The sequence below is a fragment of the Opisthocomus hoazin genome, chromosome 4 (assembly GCF_030867145.1).
Source record: "Opisthocomus hoazin isolate bOpiHoa1 chromosome 4, bOpiHoa1.hap1, whole genome shotgun sequence".
Classification (NCBI taxonomy): domain Eukaryota; kingdom Metazoa; phylum Chordata; class Aves; order Opisthocomiformes; family Opisthocomidae; genus Opisthocomus; species Opisthocomus hoazin.
The window spans coordinates 43446901-43469282 of NC_134417.1; the positions used below are offsets into that span (position 1 = coordinate 43446901).

General features: G+C 40.0%; 1 protein-coding gene across 1 annotated transcript in view; it reads left to right on the top strand.

Annotated features, from left to right (window-relative positions):
- Window positions 1-14042, top strand: part of SUSD5 (sushi domain containing 5) — a 41647-nt gene extending 27605 nt beyond the window's left edge. Inside the window, exons 4-5 of the mRNA XM_009933664.2 lie at window positions 3059-3247; window positions 12760-14042. Coding sequence (XP_009931966.2) covers window positions 3059-3247; window positions 12760-14042 — 1472 coding nt within the window. The remainder of the gene's footprint in view (window positions 1-3058; window positions 3248-12759) is intronic.
- Window positions 14043-22382: the final 8340 nt, after the last annotated feature.

The window sequence follows — 22382 nt, forward strand, 5'->3', positions numbered from 1 at the left end:
ATGGGCTGCCCATGCTTTGCCAGCTCCTGGTACAAAGGCTGCAGACAAAAACTTGAAGCCTGTCACCAGAAGTGGCTCCATTTCATGAGCTGCTGTGACAGTGTCACTTCTGTACATGTACCAGAAAGAACAGGTTTGGCAAAAGGCTGAGCAGGAATTGTCATAGCAACTGAGACTGCAGCAGGACGAGGAGCCGTTAAGATGCTGCAACCTGGAAAATTCCTGTACATCTTACACAGAAGAGGACAGCAGCAAAATGGATGTAGGAACTTGAGTATGTCCTTGCAGGGTATCAGCTTTCAGTTATGCTTGTCCATGCTGTCACTCAATATGCTCTGCACTAAAGGCAAGACTTTACGAAGTCTCATATGAGAGAGCCAAAAGTTTCCCATACAGTGTTCATCCATTAACATCTTTAAAATCTCTGCTTTTCTTTCCATTCACACATCAACGAGATCTCTCTTTCAGGATCTCATAATTCCCTCTTACTACATCTGTTGCCAAATTTTACAGTAAAGCTCCCTTCAGCTTCCTTCTTTCCTGGACGGTTATAACATGCTTTTTGAGCATGTTTACCGTAAGGTAAATGTATTTAACTAATGTAAGTGTTACTTTTCTGCTTCCTCTGGCCACAGGATTAAGAAGCAAGGCTTCATAGGTAAGAATACCCTGTGACATATAATTGTCCCATACAGTCTTGGGATAAATACTTCCCTCAGAGCAGATACACAGCTCCCATTTGTAGTGATGGAAGTAGCCATGTAAATAAAGTACATTAAATGCAGGGGTCTGCAGCCTTCCTATGAGGCAATAAAATATTTTTTTATTCCTTTCATCCACATCAATCTCTATTCATCCGACCAGTTCACAGGAAAGGCATTAGCTGCTAACTGTTCCTCACTTCCTCGGATGCCAAGCCTCCAGAAGACTGTACATAAACTGAGCTTTGTGTAGCCTCAAGAGCTTGTTTTTTCTGTGAGTGTGTGTGTGCATAACTCCCACAGACTTCTGAAGGTGTTAGACAGTATATATGTACGTGTACAGTATGGAGAATAGACTTCAAAGCTTTGACTTCAGTAGCACGTCCCATAAATTAGCGGCAGATGTTTTTCAGAATACTCGTTTGAGAAGCGGTTAGCCAGGTCTATCAAACGATTTCTAAAACCCTGATCCAAAAGAACATTCATGGATGTTCATGGAGAGCATGGATGTTTGCCGTAGGATGTTCATTTACACATCATGTTTCTAAATAAACATGTATTTACCTATACCTGGGTCAGAAATGGGTACATGATGGGAAAAGCTGCAGCCAGGACTCTCAAGGATATTGCAGAATGTCCCTGGGGCAAAAGCAGGAAAGCCTGAGCTTTTGCAGAAAGTAGATTGAAAAAAGCTTTGCTGTCAAAACTCTTACCCATTGAAAACCCTGGACATGAACTGGTGTCAGTGGAAATGTTGTTTCTAAGAGCTTGTGCTGATGCTGTCCTAAAAGTAGATTCTAGCAAAGTAGCAAGGGTACTCTGTGAAGATGTTTCTCCTTCTGCATGTTTAGGAGAATAGTCTTAGGGGTCACTTTTTCAGCATCCAAACACAAGGCTTTCCAAGGAATGTAATCTTTGCTTAGCCAGCTAAGTAATTAGGTTTTTGTACCAAGGCAAACTGTTTCAACAGGAGAGTTCAATACTAGAACACAGACCTGGCCCTAGGTTTCCCTTATCCCCGATAATTAGCAGAACTCCTGAGCTATTACCCATTAGCCTCTCATTTTTGGTTGTTCTGTGTCAGAACAAAAGCAGGTTTTGAATCTTCAGGTACTTTGGCAAGTGGAACAGTTGTTTTTTGTTCTACAGTCAATAAAGACTCTAGAGCCGCTGGAGAAAAATCCCAGATTTGAGAAAGCGTACGGAAGTGTTTGTTTCTACCAACACTGCACATTTTGTCCACTGGGTTTGTTGGTAAGGTCATGTTCTTGCATTATAGGTTTTTTGTTTTGTTTTGGATTGGTTTGTTTTTCTGTAACCAAGAGATGTCTATTCCAAAAAGGACTGTAAAAAAATCTGGAGAAAATGGGGACATGACAAACCCCTCTTCAAGAGCACTTCTGAGAGAGGACGACCTTTGAGAAAAGAGAAAATGCAATGCCTAGAAGTTCTCCAGGAGATCTTGACCCACCTTTTTAACAATAGTTAAGAGTTCAAATTCAGTTTACACTGATGTTGACAGTTGCTTGCCTCCTCTCTGCACTTCTGTAATGCAACCAAAAACTCAATGAAATTGGTTTTGTTATTGTTTATGGTAATTTTTGCTTCCTGGTTCTTAGTACCATCAACAGAAATATTATCAAACAACATCCTGTTAGATTTTATAGCCCCATAAATTTAGCTCCAGAGTCTCACGAAGAGCTGCATTACCCCTAGTTTTTGTTAAGTTGAAAAGCATGAGTCACCATTTATTTTAGGAGGTCTCTAACCTAAAATAGGGGAAATTTGAGTATCTGGGAAGAAACTTCTGATTTTGAGAAAGACTAGAAGCTTAGAGATAGTCTGAAAAATAACTGATGTCCATCTGGGCCTTTCCACGATCGTGGACTGGGTCATTGCTCAGCCTCTGACCTCTTGCTACAGTGTAGTAGACAGTAAAGTGCCAAACAATTTCACAAGCTTTTCTGCAATTAATAAAAATGACTGTGTCAAAGCTTTTGCTTTCCAGTCCCAACCTACCCAAGCCTTTGTTAGCCTTTGTAGAAAGAGGCAGAAAAAACAGCTGTAGCTTGACATCCTGGGCTGACTTGTTGGAAACAAAGCCCTTCTAGATGCATCACTATTACACATCGGTAACATCAGAGTTATCACATCACAGTTATAGCCCAATATATACCTTCCTAATTTCAGCTGAAAATAGTTACAAAGGACCATAAGGGCATGAATCAGATGAGATGTATGAGTTCTATGGAAGTGTGTGAGTCTGTCCTCGGGGTAACTCCTTTAGCACCACCGTTAGCACTACATTTAAAGCCCGTTGCAAGGTCTCTACAGTCTCCTTTCTGTTTTGTTTTCAGACAAGCCCTGTGGGGACCCACCATCCTTCCCCCACACCATCCTGCATGGCCACACTGGCTTTGAAATGGGGGACGAGCTGCTGTACATTTGCGCCCCGGGGTACATCATGGGCAACAAGGAGACGGCGTTCACGTTGCTCTGTGACAGCTGTGGGGAGTGGTACGGGCAGGTTCAGGCCTGTGTCAAAGGTAAGCTCACCCAGCACACGGAGCATCCCTCTGGGAGGTGACAGCCTCCCATTGGCCCAAACAAGACAATTTCAGGTTTACAAGAGTGTCTCCTGGACATGTGCACTCCCCCAGTGAAGGTCTTGGTCACTAGAGCATCAGTGTCTTAGCTGGCCCAACAGGGCTTTAACAATCCCATTGGTAGACATCTCCCGTAAACCACAGGAAAGGATCATTTATTCATACTTACACGACCATAAAGTTTCTTTCTGGGTAGCAGAAGCCATTAAAAAAAAAAAAAAAAAGAGAATTTTTAATGCCATATTTATTTTTTCTTTATCCCCTAACTCCGTTTTAGGGATTCACTGAGTCTTAGCCCAGAGTTATCATTCAGCTCCTACCTTCCAGTCCACCATCTTCTGTTTCCCACAATACCATTTTTGTTTGTACTGAACATAATTGTTGATTATTGGAAAATAACCTTTGGGAAGATCCTTCATCTGCATATTTAGTAGCAGAATCAGCCCCTTTCCAGAAATCAGCTGTTTATAATTTTGCATGTGCTCATTCTGTTACTGGATGAAGTTTGTAACTTTTCTATGTACTTACTTTGTTTAGTCAAGGAAAGGGATTACTATAGACGTTACAAGAAATATCAGAGGTATTTTTTTCAGAGCAGTTCAAAAGCCATGCCCAGGCAGCATTAGTGAGCCAAAGACATTGTTTACCAGATACCGCGCACAATGCAGGTTTTGTATGTCTTCTGCTGTGTTTATTTTCACGTGAAGCCACAGAGTTGCTACAGAGCAGGCTACTGAAATGAAAACTTGGTGTTTGCTCTCGCCTTTGGGAACTTAAAGCAAGTACAGAGAAAAGCTGGTGTCTTTTTGTAGGCATGCACTAAGCATGGCCTGCACACAAATAACATCTTTCCTTACCATAGACATGCTGAGGCTGTCCATGGCTTTCTCATCCGGTCACCAGCCTGGCATCTTCATGTGATGCTACACACTGAGGCCCCTGAGACAGCATCCTCCTTACAGATAAGACAAGATGCCATGGTGGTACTGTGGCCCCATGGAGACAGGGGTCAATACCTCTCAAGGGCACAGCAGACCTATATGCAATGCCTCCCACTTCTTTATATTTTCTAGGTTGAATTGAGCTGACCATCCTTTAGGTATTCTTGGATTTTTATTTGGGATTTAAAATGGTTAATACAATAGCTGTCCATCTTTTAAGCCCCAGACTTTGTCCACTGGGTTGTAAGAAGCTAGAACTTATCTGAACTTTTACTAGCCCTTTCCTGCTAGTTGCTTTAGCACTTCTGAACTTCTGGCCTTACATCTATGATAAGTGCCACGTCCTTTTGGTGGGCTATGAAAATAAAAGACCTGTGTAAGTTAAGAGAGCTGCCTGTGCCGCAGAAGAAGTCTGTGACAGAGTGGCAGAAATACAATTTGGGTTAGAGCTAAGCAGTGAGATGGAAAAGTTAAGAAAAGGTGTATTATTTTTTAATTTGCCTCAATAAGAAGCCATACAATTTTTATCTTGTACTATACTTTCCGGATGTTGGTCTATAAACACAGTAGCTACTCATATATTTATTCCATTAAAAGGACCAGAAGCGGATGTTCTTACCAAATAACTTGACTCAAGGAATCAGACTTTTATTAAAAAAAACAAAACAAAAAACCAAAATGTAAAAGCTCTGGGAAATTGTAGTAATGACATTTCCTTAATTTAAGCCATCAAGAAAATCCACCTTTATACGTTAGATTCTGCAGCAAACTTTTAGCTAGTACTGTGAGTTCAAATGTGGATGCAATCCGAATTCTGCTTTCTCATTCTCTTTCTCTGTTATGTTACCCTGCTCAATGCATAAAGTTCACAATTTTTCCAGTGTTTAAGAACAGTCATCAGAGTATCTTACTATTTTTTTCAGAGAGATATCACACCTTTAAGATGATATTTCTGGAAAAACAGAAAAAATTTAAGCAAAGGAATGGGCAGCTATTGGGTAGCTGAGCTATGTATATGGGCTGGAGATAGCATATCCCTTTCAGAACCTATATATTCCTTAATGCCCAGGGGCTTGCAAGAAGTTATTTTTACTCGTGAATACGTACCACCAGGCAGTGGATAATCGTGAGAAAAGGTCAGACTTGTTCTCAGTAGAAACAGGTCATGTCTGTGCACCAGGGAACCAGATATTCAAAAACATCCAAATAGTATAGAGATACAAAAAAAAAAAAAAAAAAAAAAAAAAAAAAAAAAAAAAAAAAAAAAAAAAAATCCAACGTCTTTCTGAACTATTTCAGCTTCCAGAACTGTTCTTACAAACAGCAGTTCAGATGATTAAGTGAAATGCTGCAGGGGGAGCATGGAGGGAGAGAAAGAAAAAAAGAGTATCTACATCTGATAAGCCAGTGGGTCTGAATCTCCTATAATCCACACCAATCAATACTTCTTTTTCCTTCACTGAGGTTAGTGAACGCGATAACTTTATCACACATAGAAATAAAGCTGTATTACACCAAAGTAAGGATGGGAAAGAATCAGGCCATATAAGTTGTGTCTGTTTCACTGTTTTCCCTGGATAAATAGTCTATATTCCCCCTGTTTTGCCTGAGCCTTTCACACAGCCGCAGGGGAGAGAAAAATATTTTTAAAAGAAATAGGAAAGTGTGGCTGTAAAATCACAAACATCAACACTGGAACTTGGGAGCAGATGTAATATTGCAGACTATGATTTTTAAAATGATTTGAATGTAGACTTCATGCTGAGGGGCTTGCTTTGATTAATGTTTTTCAAACACTTTAAGGACCTGGGATAGAAAATACAGTATGTGTTCAAGTAATAACTATATATTCAGTCCTCCTGATCCCAATTCTTTTGAAAGGAAGCTTTACAGGAAGACTGAAATATGTGATGCTAGGGTACATTATTTTTTTAAAAGTAAGAATTCAGTGCAAAAGAACAAAAAAATTGAATTTAATTAAAAGAAACCTGATTTACAGTTGACGGATGTTCTGGGGTCGTAGGACAGAGGAGAATAATTATTAATTAAGTACTCCAGACTGCTTTTTAAGTGTTCTGAGGCAAGAGAGTAACTTCCCCATCATGAAGGTTAACGACAGGACTTAACAGAGAATTTATATCCCTGTTGGCAGAGTGAGCCATTTCTGTCCTAACTGGCTCACATCGGAGGAAAGATGGTTGTGAGGCCACTTCAATGAACATTGAAGTGCTATGTTTAGAGGCTGGTAAGATGATACAGTTCCCATGTTCTGCATCTGCACTGGGTGAGCAACTGCAAATGGGAAGTGGTCCCGATGCTCTTACACCAGCACAACTGGACCACAGGGAGAAAACTCCGGTCAGAGGATTAAGAGATATAAGGTCTGTTCCTACATCTCGCACTGCCTCTGAGACCAGGGACAAGTCACTATACTACTCTTTGCTGCTTATTCCACCTCATCCATGAAAAAGCGATAATGTTTATCCAGCTTCATAAAGCTTTCTGAGATTTGTGGGTATTACAGTTGCAATTACTGTCCTACTTGGTAACTGCCACATTACGATGCCCAGCTTGAAATTCCTACTTGCTCACCCAGAGCAAATACGGAGTCGAAGAACTATCATCATAGCAGTATCTAAATATAGCACTTAAATGTTCTTTGAAGTAACGTTATGATCATCTTTCCTCTCTATTTTGATCCAACTCGAAGAGACATGGTCTGTTCTGGCACTCAGGATGTACATATACAACCGTACAGTTGGCAAATTTGTAAATTAAATGAAAAAAATATATTACACATCAATACACATATAATCCAAAATATATGTCGAAACTTGGCTATGGGCATAAGCGAACAAAATCATTTGGGGGTTGTAGTAAGTGGATTCTGGATACAGTAAAGTCTTGGAAATTAAGAAAACAGTACATTGCAGATTAATGTACATAGCACACACCAGTTAATGGACTGTATTTTTTTATCAAGATGCTTTTTAAGAAAAAAAGTGGCTCTGTATAGTTAGTGTTTCCTGCAATTTCTTGTCATGGAAAGATGCTGTGTCTTAGCTGGAAACACAGGGATATTTAACCCAACAAAGCAACATTAAGCAGAGAACAGGGAAATACGTGAGTTTTGCATTTTATTATATTTTTCTGTCTTTGTGGAGAGAACACGTTTGGTTCACAAAATATGTCCTGAAGATTGGCATTGTAGGAAGGTCTGAAAGCAGATGTATACGTGCTGCGCTGTGGTTGTCCTGCAGGCACAGAGACTAAAGTGACCGTTGCTGAATGGCACTTGGTTTTTTCCCCAAATGAACCGTACATTCAATATCAGGAGCATTGATATTAACATTTCGGGGGGGGGCGTCAGGGCTGCATTGTGTTAGGCTATGTCCTTGAGAGTCTGTGACCTCAAAGAGAAGGCAGGTTAGATGGCTGGGAAATCATGTGACATCTCTGCCCTAAAGAATGTCATTTGTGTATCCTCTTCCCTTGACTTCTTTGGTTTTTTCCAACTGTAAGTTTGCGGCAGGAGAGGTCATATCTTCTGCACACCTAAGGAATCTCTCCAGGGTCAACACCTGGATACTTGTCTAGTACATTCAGAGCTGGTTTGACGTTTCCACAGTGAAGACTGTACTTCTGATTTTGGTATAAGGAGGATTCAGCTGACTTTTGACCACCTCTTAAAGCTTCACCTACAGCTCCCAGTCTTTTTGCCCGATTCAACTATTCTTCTCATTACTTCAGATATTTTTTTCTGAGTTTTCAGGTATCGTATTGATTCACATTCATGTGGTCTACAAGCATGACTAGCCAGCATCATTTTTTTTTAATGGCTTTTGATCTTATTTAGGAATGTTTTTTTTTTTTCTTGACAGTGCAAGGGGGGAATTCTGAAAGACAAATAAAATAAGGAACAAAATATGTCCATGGCCTGTCAAAACAATTGTTATGACAAGCTTTAGTTCTCTTCTCAGGTCTGTCATGAAGTGGTTGTATTAGATTAATGTAAAATATTGATCTGACATGAACTGATTCTGCCAAATCGAATTAGTTTGAAAAAATATGATGGGTTATTTATTTATAATAGCAGGCTTTCTGATAGAATGAAAAATCATCCTCCCTCTTGTAGCTGTGGGAAGAGGCAGCACAAATTCTGTCTAGCATTCTCTGCTTGATTTGAGAGAAGTGTGTTCGTGTGCCCGATCCAAGTCAAATGGATAATTCTTGGAGATGCGGTAGTTCACAAATCTGTCTTAGGCAAATCGGTCTACATGCTCTTTTCCTTCCCACCCTTAAAGACAGATGCAAGCTTGTTAATGTTTGCTGTAACTGCTTTGAGTTTCTTAGAATAAAGATGCTTTTATGCAGTAGAAATGTTTATGGTGATGGGCTACATAGAATCAAGTTTCAATTTCCTGTACTCCAAAAATACATCCATAAAATATGCAGTGCACTTTATGGTTGTCCAAAATAGCAACACTCAAAATAGAGCTTGGATGCCAATATGCTATCTAGAAGAAAAATTAAACTGATCCTAGAGTGTGGAAAACCAGGTTCTTTGTTTCTGCCTGTCTCTGTGTTTGGTCGCTGTTTTCACATTAGGATCAAAAGTTGAAGGAGATGAAAGCTGTTTAGGACTGGATGCTTCCCAGAAAGGACAAGGCTAAATTAAAAGGATTTTACCTTTTAATTGAGCTTCACATCTTTGGTAGTACGCCATTTCAGCATCTGTTGCTGTAAAATGTTCATTTCAGCCTCGGTAATCCCTCAGACAGTGAATCAAAACTCGCTGATACTTCAGTCTGCCAGAGGAGGGTAGGGGAAGATGCAACAATGACCAAATATAGAAAGATTTTGGTCTTGGACTAATTAATTTCAGCGCTGGCTTTTCTTAAACCCAGACCTGCCTAGATAGGAAGGAAGATGCAACCACTTTTAAATCAGTTGCTGGCTGTTTTAAAAATGTGTATAAATAAAGCTTACAACTATTTGGATAAGAAGTGGAGCTGAATCTACTTTGGTTGTTGGTCTTCAGTACTGAGACTAAAATTCAGAGAGCTGGAAATCTCAAGAAAGTGCTGAGGAGGTGAGCAAAAAGAAGTGCAAAAGTTGTGCAATCTGTTCCGGGAAAATCAAGCTCACAGCTGACTTAAAAGATTGTCATGGTAACACAAACTCACTTAAATATCAAGTCCAAGTCCCACTAGAAGGTCTGAGGCCCAGAAGAAAGAATAGAGTATTATTAGTGTGTAAGTCGATTCAGTATCGTATAATTCAAAGCTTGAGAGTAAGGGGGTCTTGATTTCCTTTGATGGTTAGAGAGCTCAATAGTTGCTTTCATTCTGGCATCCCATAAGCTAACATTAGTTATGTTGATAGTCTTTGCTATAAACTATACAAATATAGGAGATTGCATATGAAAATACATTATAGCAGCTTTACAACTTGGGCCACAATCTGATTGTCAGAAGGAACAAGACTCCCTTATGCAGTGACGAGCAGCGCATAATGAGCTCCAATCTTTAGACTACAATGGGCTTTTTCTTTCCTCGGCTGAGCATTAAGAAAGCACTAATTCATTTCTATACATGCAGGATCAGGCCCAAAGACAGCAGGTTTGATGGAGACTTGATTGATCGTTCAACAAACACTTAATATGTTCTGATAGACTGGGTACCCGTATTTTCCTAAAAGCACATGCTCTCGCCTGATGTGCCTCCACAGGACTTTTTCATCAAGGGCTGAAAGTACCCAGCAGGAGAGGCACTAAGGGGGAAGAGCTTCAAATTATATGGGAAGTGTATTGCTACAGTTGAGAAGCATTCACCAGTGATCCATACTGGTCAATAAGATGAATACTGGCTCCCCATTCATATTGCTAACCAAAGAATAGGTCTGGAGGAAACAACACAAGCATATGACTGTAGTTTTCGTTCACGGGTGCGTGTGTGTGCACTAGAACACCATAACGTAAAAATCAGTATTTGATCCTCTGTTGGATTACTGTAGTCTGAAAAGTAAATGAGTAGCAAAAATAGAGGTACAGGAGACATACAGGAGAAGACAGACTGGTGTGATGATTCATCTCAAAAAAGAAAACAATGACCATTGCAGTTGGTGAGTTCTCACATTATGATGTTCCAGTTCACGTATATCCAATAGACACCTACAGGCTCTCCTGAGAGACACTGGACTTTAGTGAAGGAGGCATGCAGATGTCAGCATTTAGCAGGAGTCTGGATGGTAAGAGGATAAAATGGCTTGAGGCACCATTTCCATGCAAAGAGAGCGCGAGGTAGAAAAATTCTGAAGTGAAGGCAAAACAAGGGACAAAGTGAGACCAGCATTCGATGGCTATTGTAAGTGCTATGCAGCGATGGCCAGTGCCACACAGAGCTTTAGAAACATGTTGTTAAAATGCTTTGGTATTCAGAGGTACCCTCCAATCGTTAACAAAAGTCTGAAATACTGTTGGAAAAGGTTTTAGGATGAATTAGAAAAGTGAGAGTCCTACCAGGAAGCTTTCCACTCTGAGATCTGGATTCTCCTCTCTGTTAAGTTGTCTTTGCACCGGACGTAAGTTTTTTTCGCTTTGGAGCAGATGGAGAGGATCTAGAGGAGGACACAAGCAGATGAGGACACCAGGATCAGGAGGGAGTTGTTGGTGCTGTTGTATCATGCGCAGGTTTCACCCTACACCCTACACCCTCGCAGTGAGATGAGGGGACCTGCTGAGAACATCCAGTTCTTCAGCATGATAGCTTTCACAGAGGTATTAACTCTCCACAGGCTATGTTGCACATTTCGGTTTCCTCAGCTAAACTGCTTTGGTTTATGGTAGACTCGGATGCTGTTCCAAGAAAAATACCTTTTGCTAATACTCATTCTGTTCTGGCAGCTGGCTTAAGCTCTTCTGGCAAAAAGTAAGCTGGTGTGAGCTGTATCACCACTAAGTGTTTTTGGTCAGACTGTTTTGACAATATTTCTAATCTTTCTTAAGAGTAGACCAAATATGGCTCTGCCAGAAGTCTGGGAAGCAGTCTCCAAGGAGAATGTGACTCATTTGGAAATTGATGTGGGCCCCAGATGAAAATGTGATTCCAAGTTGGTTGAGTGTAAAAAGGCAAAAAAAGATAAGGCTTTATGAATGCGTTGATTTGTAATACAGCTTCTCCTATTAATTTCTTGTTTCCCATGTCATGCCAGGTCTATTGCTTCACTGTCTTCGTGAAAGACTAAACACTCTCTTAAAAAGAAAAATTCTCACCATGATTCAGTTTGTTTTATTTTCCATATCCCAAGGCACTATTTTCTAGGACTTTTAATGCCAGCATAAATCTCAGCAATTACATGAACTTTCTATGGAGTAAAACTTGTGTGAACTGAAAATCAACCACCCTGTCTAGTTTGGAAAATTTTTCACTGAACTAAGGTTTTAGAAGAGTGGAAGAAATAAATTACAATGCATTATTTCATTCAAATTCAAGCATTTATTTTCATGCTTTGAGTCAATTTTGCTGTGAGTGGTAGGTCTGTTGAAGCACAGGGAGTATTTCTTTTGTGATGAATACGCCCCTCTGTTGCATTCAGGGGTTTTTTGGATGGTTTTGTTTTGTTTGGGTTTTTTTTCTCTTTTCTTTTTGGTAACATTTAGTTTCTCAAAAATTGGAAGCCCAAGAGTTGATTACAGATGGTATTACCTTGATACCTAGGTGTTAGGCTTTAAGTGTTGGAGGCAGAGTTTTCTGTCCTTGCAGTCATGGGTGCATCTTGCTTTCTTCAGATGAAGATGGCCAGAACTCAGTGTCAACTTTGCGGGGGGGGATGGGGGGGGTGGGGTGTGCCTTCCTTGGGCAGCTCTGAGGAGCTCTCATGGAATAAGAAATATCATTCAGCTCACCTGGCCCCAGGTGTCATATCACTGCAGCACCAAGGTAATTGAAGAAAAATACTGTAATGATAAAAAATTGAACATAAGGTACTGAATATAATCCTTCAGAATCAGCTGGCTCAAAAGGGATGAAGTTGCTGCAAAACTTGTAGGGCTGTTTTTTTTTTTTTACAGTACAATTAGTAATTGATTACTTTTTGCTGTACATTCCTCTCCGCACCCATTTCTTGCTTGAATATAGCGAAAAATTTTCCTCCAGTCTGGCGAAAAGAATCATGTTAAGCAGAGTGAAGGTTTGTGAAAACCATAAGTAATTGAAGTAAGTCCTCTAACTGCAGACAGTAAGTTATTTATATATGTTTTTAAATCTGGAAAGATAAGCTATTAGTGGTTAGCATTGACACCTATCCTGATTTTTTTTAAACTTGATATTGACTATCAGCCTATGGTGGACCATCCCCTTTTCGGATAAACAATAACACTGAATGAAAAAGACTGTCAAAAAGTCACTTCTCATTGTATCTTTCTTCTTGGTTTCTTGCAACAAAGGAGCCCAGCGCTTTTCTGGAGAAATTAAATGTTGGCTTCTTTTTTTTTTTTTTTTACTTTTCTAGATGAAACTGAGGCACACATTGACTATGAAGATAATTTTCCTGATGACAGATCAATACCTATTGTTGAGAATGAACAAGTCAATGGCAAAGAGGAAATCGAGCAGGAGCAAGAACAGCTTTCCTTCAGTAAAAGTTCAGAGGAAGGAAGAACTGGAAGTACCAAAGGTGTTACTCAGGACACAGACACTTCTGAAAAAGGAAGCAGGGCACCAACTGAGTCCCCTGTGTCACTCCTAAGCCAAAAAAACTTGTTCTGGTTTCCATCACAGGCTTTCAGTGAGCCTGAATCAGAGAAAGAGACCAGTGATTCCACTAAAGCACAGTTTTCTGAAGGTGATAACCACATTGGAGTGAAGACAGGCTATGATGAACCTGGTGCCAAAATGTTTTACGACAGTGAGGATTTCCCCATTGGACCCATTCTTACAACTAACGATACAAAGGCAGACATAGATGCAGTTGCCATTACTGATGAGTCATGGTTAGATGGCTATCCAGTAACACAAGAAGTGGTAGAGGATGATGAAGAGGAGGGGGATAAAGTTGATGGATCGATGGGAACAGAAGATGATGTCATCCTCACAACTGACCAGCCGAATCATGTTGAAGTAAGAAAATCAGGCAATGGTAGCCCAGCTCCAGAGGAAGGTTTAACACAGGTTGTGGCAGCAACATTGAGGACAGATGATGAAGAGTCCAAAGAGACACTGGTACCACTTACATCAGTGAGTGGTCTGGAGAACTTAAGTGTGAGCAGAGGTTATGATGATGCCGCATGGGACCACCCAACTACATCTCTAGAAACTGTGACTCAGGAGCCCGGTACAAAGATGCTGTTTGACATAACCAGCTTAAAAACGTCCATGTCAGAAACCTCTATGATGGTCAGCCCTTCTGATCACACTCCATATGCAGAACCAAAAGAAACAACTGCCTACCCAGCACATGTAGCAACCACTGCACCAGCTCCAGATATCATTACTGACATGTCGTCCCAGGAATTAGCCAAGCAAGAAAATCTCACCCAGGGCCTTGGAGAAAAGCCCGTCCCCACTTCTGAGCCATGCGAAGGAGAGGATTGTCCCAAGTCAAGTAAAGGTGCTATCATAGCAGTAATTGTGATTCTTCTCTGCTTCTTACTGGTTGCAGCTGTCCTGGCTGTGTGGTTTTTCAAAAAACGGCAGCAGAAAAATTCTGTCTATAAACTAAATGGAAGGTGTCAACCCAGACATCATTGCTACCACCACTACCACTCCCAGCACATCGAAATGCAGAAAGTCTAAGGAGGGGTCTTTTGGCAGAGATGCTAGAAATCAGAAGAAAAACATATTGATGCTAGAAGTATCACGTGACTCATGGATGCTAAAATCCAGCAGTGCAGAAAGCAGAAGAAAAAAGAATGCTAAAAGAACATAGAAGATGGAAAATGTTTCATCCTTTTGAAATCACAGTTTAGCATATTTGACCTTTCAGAGCTGAAGTATCTGTACGTTTTTATCACAAGGGTCTTTTGGAGACATCAGCAGGACACAATGTGCTTGGTAGTACATCTACAATTTGTTCCACTTTTACATTTTGCTCCTATTAATAATAAATTAATTGATTAATTTCTGTGTTACCTGGTTATAATGTAATGGCAGCGCTGGTCAGGCCTTCCTGGTCTGTTCTCAGTGGAAGCGGGAAAGCAGGAGGGAAGAAGGGGAGAAGGATGTTTTTGGAGCAACCACATATTTAGTGTTTGTTCCTTTTTTAGAACCTGCCCAAGCTGGTCAGGATAAACCACCGTAACAAATTATTACCTGACGTGTCTTAAAAAGAAAAACTATTTGCTACTGTACTTTAATGGATAGTATTGCAATGATTACTAAAGTACTTTTCTTCAACGTTGTGAATTTAACAAGCCACAAATGTTGGATCATTACACTATTTTTCTGGAAGGTGTTCTTTTAGCCTTAGTGAAGAAGTGCCATTCTTATACTAATCTTTTTATAGAAATCACGACGTCTGCCTGGAATTCAGAGAATACTGTAAGTGCCATTCTTTCTTGCGTATCAGCAGGAGAGGCACCTTTGATTCCAGGTGTTATGATGAATAGCCTCTTATTACAGAGCCAGACAGTGATGAAGCACTTTCCAGGGAAATCCTATCTGAAGCCGGTTGCTTTTCTGAACATGATACTGACTGACTAAGATACTGAATTTTAATTCACAGCCAGTAGTACCTCTGGCAACTGAGGCCATGTATAATACTTCTGCCATATGAACTCTGTAGAAGAACTTATTTTCACCATTCTGCTCTTTCATCAGCTGGAGGATGTCTGAGGCAGACATTGGGCATGGGAGATGGGTATCCATTTTGTATGCTGCTTATTGTAGTTTTAAAGACAAAGCAAACCTGGGAAAGAAAGAAATTGAATCCAGTTGATAAAATGCAAACACTTGGCCTGTAGACTGGGTGTTAGTGTAAAAATACAGAGGCTTTTCCAACTGCATGTTCCTTTTCAGGTGGTTTTGAAAATAAACAGGGAGAGAGGGGAAGATGTTTTCTAGAATCTGTTAGCATAGTTCTGGTATGTTGAGTATGAAATATTCTTCCTTACCTTTCTGAACAAACAGGAGAAAGATTGGCAACTGTGAAGAATCTGCAGGTCAGAAATGAATTCATCTGCCACTCTATTGTACAGCCTTAGCCGAAATACACCAGTAGTTCAACACATCAAAATGCTGGAGTAAGAAAAGTTGGCTGGGTGGAGTTCACCCGTTTTCATGTTCTGCCTTGAGTCACAGTGGTAACCATCTCTAACTCCGTGGAAGGTAGACTTTATGAAATGGAGTGCAGAACTGGGTCTGTCATGCATACAGCCATCAGTCTCATTGCTGGTAAGGAAAGGAAAGCATTTTTAGATGACGGCTACATGTTATCTTGGATAATTTGACCTCAGAGTGGTAAGAATCGAATCTAATCGCCTGGCAAGAGCCACAATAAATAAATAAGGACAGAAACTGTACAGATTTGTAAATATTGTGTTCTCTGACATATGCATGACTTTATGCTTTTAATGCATTCTAGACTATGAAATAACCTAGATTTTATGTTGTGAACTATTTTTTTATGCAGTAACATTTTTAAAAAAACAACCAATGGATTTCGCACTAAGCAACTTTACGGAGACTATTAACTCAACTAAAACATACCATCTGTAATCTCATGGAAATACACTGAAAAATAAACACAGGCGCATCCATTAAAAGTATTGTTTAACTGAAAGGTACCAGTATGCGTTACAGTTCTGTGTAGCATCATTCAAAATGAAAAGTCCATACTACTTGGCTCAGCAACTGTACATGTGAAAATGAGACTCAAAATCTAATTACAAACACAAACTGCACAGGGATCTTATTTGAGTCTTAGAAATACTTGTTATTCATGAACCAGAAAACAATGTACATTAACATATTGCTTTGGAGGTATTTAAATAAAAAACAAGTTACAAAAAAGGGAAAGGAAGCGCCTATGTGTGTTCTTGTGCAAATCATACAGTTTTCACCCATCTTTATGGAGAAAAGATAGGTCTGTCACTTGGATAATTATTGTAGAAGACACCTTGATATTAAAAAAAATAGCTGAAAAGTGTTCAGCTTAGACTGCCAGCCCAGCTCTGCCCAGAAGACTATCTACCCCCTTTTGCAGCATCATGTACTCACAGTTTTCACTTTACCGGAATGATTCAGGGAGTTTGGGAAAATTAATAAAAAGATGGGGAAAAACAGCCTGTGAATAATACATTTGACTTACACCTCCTTTTGTGTGTGAAATTTGGTTAATTAAAGACAGTAGGGATGGCGAACAATAAATATAGTACAACAAATAGTCTGAAGATGATAAGGACAAAATACAGCGAGGGATGAGTAACTCAGCTGAAAGTGCCAAATGTGTGTTGAAATTAGGAAAGAAAAAAGGAAAGGGGGAAATATCAGAAGTGCTTTTCTGATGGTGAGATCCAGTGATTAAGAGATTGATCTGTTGCTCTGTGGTAAAATGATGTCTCATCTTCTTGTAGGGAAGCCACGTGCTACAACAGGCTGGCCAGAATCAGCTCACTGATTCTCAGTGAAGACTGAGATATGACCTCCCTTTCCCCTCTTTTCTTTTATTAACAACTACCTATTAACTGGGCCCCCATTTCATATAGATCATGTGCTGCTGCGTCTGTATCAATTTGCTGTCAGGCAGGCTGAGAAGTGACACTGTAAGGTGTAACGTGGAAGCTACTGGCAGTGTTTGGGGGTTCAAGCCCTTGCAATAAAAAGGTGTTTGCTCCCCTTTGCACAGAAACACCAGGATCATGGATTTTTAGGTAATCAGTAAGTTCTCAGGCTGAAATCCCCTCAGTTTCTGTGCTTGTCATTGCATTTGCCAGCTAGATGACAATCTATTTTGTCGCACTGCCTTAGTGCATACTATGGCTCAAAAGCTATTACGTTGGGGATTGCATAGATTGATTTTTTTTTTTCCTCCAATGAAAAGAATTTACGGGCTTTTTTATATCAAATCATTTGTAATGCAAAGATACAACACAATACGTAGCTGTGAAAGATCACAATATGTAGACATGAATGACCATTTTAAAAATTAGTTGTAACAAGAAATGATTAGACAGTTGCAAGACTATCAGGGTTACCCTTAGCTCAGGATAATACTTAAATGTGTAATCCCTTGTCAGATAAGTGATAGTGAGAACGGGGCAAAGGCAGAAAGCCACGATTTTTTCCTTTAAAGTTAGTGCTCACATAAAGTTACACCTCCGACCCCCATATTTCCATTTGAAAGTAGGGAAGTTCCACTACCTTGCAAAAGAATTAATCAGGAAAAAAGGCACATCTGTTACTTCATGCCGCTTGAAAGGCCTACCCGAAAGGGACATCAAAGGGAAGAAAAAGTTAAAAATAATCAAAGAAAACTTTGACAGTTTTTATGCAGAAAAGATTAGCATTTATAAACTTAAACAATTCAGAACTCTCTACTGAATTTAGTTTCCGTGTATCCTTGGTACTCTAAGGAGAGAGAAGAGGGGAGGGAGGAGAGATGGGTGTCTAAACCGCTGAATATTTCCTTGCCAAAAATAAATAAATTAAAAGGTATCTATTTATTTTAATATCTTTTTCCTAGGCACTGAAGAGGACTTAAGGTACAAAACTCTGATTTGCTGGGGCATGCAACCCAACTTGCTTTGGCTATTTCTTACTTCACTTCTTTTTTGTATATAGCTTAAACTCTCCACACTAGGTCATTCAGGTCTTGAGTCACCAGAAAAAAGAAGTCGCTGTTTAAAGTATGGCAGACAACCAAAAGTTCAGACAGCTGCAATGAAGGATTAGTTGTGGGTTTTTCTCACTGCCTTGCTACAAACTGCATCACAGCTCTATGTTCAAACATTATTAAATGGGAATGTTTTCTCTGGCAGACTACTTCTCCCCACAGTTTAAGTATTGAATTTTTTTAACTGAAGTAGCTTTAGTTTACAGCTCACATTAGAACTTAAAAACATATTTCCATAGTAGCTGGCATATGCAGGCAACTGTTTATTCTCAGTATCAGCCATAATAAACACTTGTACTTTTATAATCCAACAAATCTTTGTCTAATCGCAACTCCGTTTTCAGAGCTGTAAAATTTGCATGCTATTTAAACCATTTTTCATGAAGACTCTCTAGAAATGGAATGATTTTCTAGGTCTGCCTTCGTTATCAATATAGACCACTGTGAAGGCTGTGGAGATATATGGTGGAAATTAATTACGAGAGTGCATTGAGAAAAAGCTGTGTAAAGCAGGATACGCTACAGGATTTTCAGAGGAATAGCTTGTCTTGAGGAGACCCACCTTTAATTCTACCTCAGACTTATTCTGGCAAGTACGAAAAAATAGTGGGATGGGCTTTCCAGGTGAATTTAGAACAGCATCCGACTAACTTTTTGATTTATATTTTAGCATTCCAAAGCAGCAAAGCTCTGGAAAATGGAGCAATTTGAATTTGCTTTTGGCTTATGCATTGTCAACAGAACTAATGAAAGTCTGCTTGCAGAACACTACGGTGAGTGAAAGAGCCCAGCAGGACATCTGAATTCCCATTGAATTTGCCAGAACTGATCATTCTGAAAGTATTTTTTTTCGTAGTTGATTTTATTGGCTACTGGAATTGCTGAGACACAGAATTGTGGAGCCTGCGATGCTGTTTTATGGGAACAGAAAGAAACTTCGAGCAGAAAAATCACTACCACCCTTCTTCCTTTTTTAATGAATTTATGAGGATGAATTAGTAAGAAGCCAGTAGCACATGAAGAATCACTATTGGTAAGAGCAGGTATTAATTTGAAAAAGATTACTTAGCACAGTCTGTCAGATACACTGGTTTCCAACCTGTGAATCTCTTCCCTTGCCAAAGCTTTGTTCTTTACGTAAGAAAGATTGTCCTGACAGCCAGCTGTCTTGTGTTTCACATAACCAAAAAAACCACTTCAGTTCGCCAGCATTTGTGACTCGGTTTAATCTTAGCAGTTCTCCATCACACGGGACCCCACCTAAATGAGAGATCAAGCATAGGACACGCTTGTCCGAGCCATCTGCCAGAAGATGGACTTCACTCACCGTCCACCTATAAGCGGTGACTGAACAATACCCTCAGAATTATCACAGACTTGCTGGTGGGTAGCAACGCAGGATCAGAGACCGACAGCAGCTACCCAAGTAACCAGCCCTGTTACTAGAAATGTGAGCCGTTATTAAAAAGAGTAATTGTACAGCTCCAAACAAGCAACACTACTACGAGGCTGACATGAATTTTATCTCCAGCAGACACATGGTACTGAAGCTGCGTTCAAGTCAGTCACACAGATACGGTGGCTTCAACAAAATGACACTTTCCTGGGCATCAGCATCATACCGGAAGCCTTGTCAAAAACAGAAATGGAGACAAAACCCAAATATCCCATTGGGTCAGGCAGAAGCTGATAACATCTGAGGAAGACAACTCACAACTGAAAGAATTTGGGATGGCAGAAGGGAGGCAAGAACCATATTCCCACAGCCTCCCAAGAAGAGCTGGCAGGATCAGAGAAGTGGAAGAAAACACACTAATTTATTGCACTCACATGTAAATACTGGCATTTAACAATAGCAGCAGCAAAAGAAAAATCAGTTAAAAGAACCTGAGAATGCTGAAAAAAGCCACAATAAATACTGAAGAACTGGAAGAGCAACTATTTCTCATTAGAAAAGAACAAAGGTTTGAGAACTACTTGTACGTATTAAGATTGAACTGGCTTGGGACCATATGTAGTGGAAATTAAGAAAGCCAGAAAAAATCCACAGACACTTCAACAAAATGAAAACAGGATCACAGCACCATTTCAGGAGGCTACAAGAGTATCAGTTGCCTCCTCAAGTTACATGGAACAGTAAAGGACATCAGACTTACCTAATGCGGACTTAAACAAAAGAAATCATTGGCTAATGGACATCTTCGTAAATCACGAAATCCCCATGTGAGAAGAAGGCACAATGGCAGGAGACTTCAGCTGTAAGGTCGAGAGCTGAGGAAATGACTGAACATGGAAAGATATGAGCTAAGGAAGCCTGAAAGACACAGTCGCAGGCTTACCAGAAAATTGATAGTACTCGAGAGACTTGCAATGGTTGAATAACTGTTCGATGAAGAGGAAAAATTAGGGTTCATAGGCGCTAAATGTATCCGCCAGTGTAACCCACTGAAGTCAAATGAATCATTTAACAGGTTAATTCTGGTGCTCAGTGTTTTACTGGTAGAATGAAAATATTACAATATTTTACCACATACTTTGTTCTTTAAAAAAGATTATAGCAATCTCTGACAATTAGTGCTGGAGAGGGGAAGGGATTTCTTCAACTGGAAAGAAATAATTCTCGGTGGCAAACCGAAAAGATCCTGCAACTGATTTTCTGTCTCGTACCTGCTGTAGTCTATGCCAGTTGCTTCACCAACAGGCAAAATCCAGTGAGAAGCTTCATACACACATGCTATTTCCACACAAGATGTAGAGTTATGGAAAACCTCAGGCCCAGGAACTTGAATTACAGGCACCTCTCTTGGAAGTCATTCAGGTTTTGCACTGCGGTACCCACAGACAGCACACGAGAGCTAGGACACCCAGAAACAGATAGCAAGACAACAGTCGCTGCTTGGCAGAGCTCCCAAGTCAGTTTGGTAAATGGTAATAAGAAAAAAGTAAACTAAAAATGTTGTAAAACAAAGGCAATGTAGATAGATCCATCCACCCCCAACCAACTCCATGCCCTTTAATGGTGGAATTTGTGGATTTGAAAGCTAGAGTATGAAAGATGAAGTTGTTTGGTCATATTATGCTAACATCAATGGTGCGGTTCCTAAGGAGGGAATCTGGAGTTGTCCTACGCAGGTTGGCAAGTAGGAGGACAAAAGAGGCCTCCAGAGCAGCAACCTCTCCCTTGGGCATACACACACCTCCAGCAAGAGAAAACTAGGGACAAACTGGAGAAGCCATCCCAGCTGGGTATTATAATACACGTATTCCATGGGGAAGTAAGTGGTGGTTTACAATTAAACGCTTGCAACTTTTAAAAGCAAAGTTAAATTTTTTACATAAAATTACAATAAATGGAGTGCTAATATTGCGTGGCACAAAAAGTGTAAGGAAATCTGATGTACCCTCTATATGTTCACGGCATACAGCAAGCCAGATTCTGGTCTCGTTACCGCAAGTGGAGCTGGGTAAATCTCCTGAAGTTAAAAGACTCGTGATAGATTTTCACTTGGAGAATAAAACAGTCTGCCCATCGACTTCAGCAGATTAGTTGTGATTTGTATTAATGAAGCTAAAAAAACCCAATCTGATCTTCCAAACATCTTTCACACACAACTTTCCCATTTTAAAATGTCTCATTGCCGTCACAGGCCGGAGGACACTTAAACTTGATCCTGTGGATTCCCCTTCTTGTTGTCTGCAGACAATAGTGTAGACACTCTACTTCTGCAGCATGCATAAGCTATACCAGCAACAACTCGGCAAGGTAGCGTAGATCACGTTTTGCCCTTTTAAAAACCTAAAGCAGATTTTGGTTTTGCAATACACTTCCATTCAGCTGAATCAGGGTTCAGTCATAAAGGCACTGAACGCTCGTCTCCCCTTGATGTAATTTGGGATGAAACCACTTGCAGGACTTGGTCCTTAAAAACGAAAAGAGGAAAGCAAAGGGTAAAATCCTGGATCTTCCTCTGCGGTCAATGGGATTTCAGTAGTCTTGTGCACTAATTCACTACTCGTCTCTAACACAGTACTTTTTGGGCCTTCAAAGTACTTCTGTATAGGACTCTGCCATATAGTTAATTAAAATGTCAGGAATTCACATGCAAGTATTTTTCATGATTCCACTTAAAATTGCCACAGTCTCCACCTGTACTTACTTTTGGATAAAAACTACGCAAATAATTCCACCACACTGAAAAAAACATGCAAATTGTTTTCTACAGAAGAGAATACTAAATATAGCAACCACCATTATTTGATACAAGATTGGCCTCACCTCACACAAGAACCACAAGTTGTTTCAA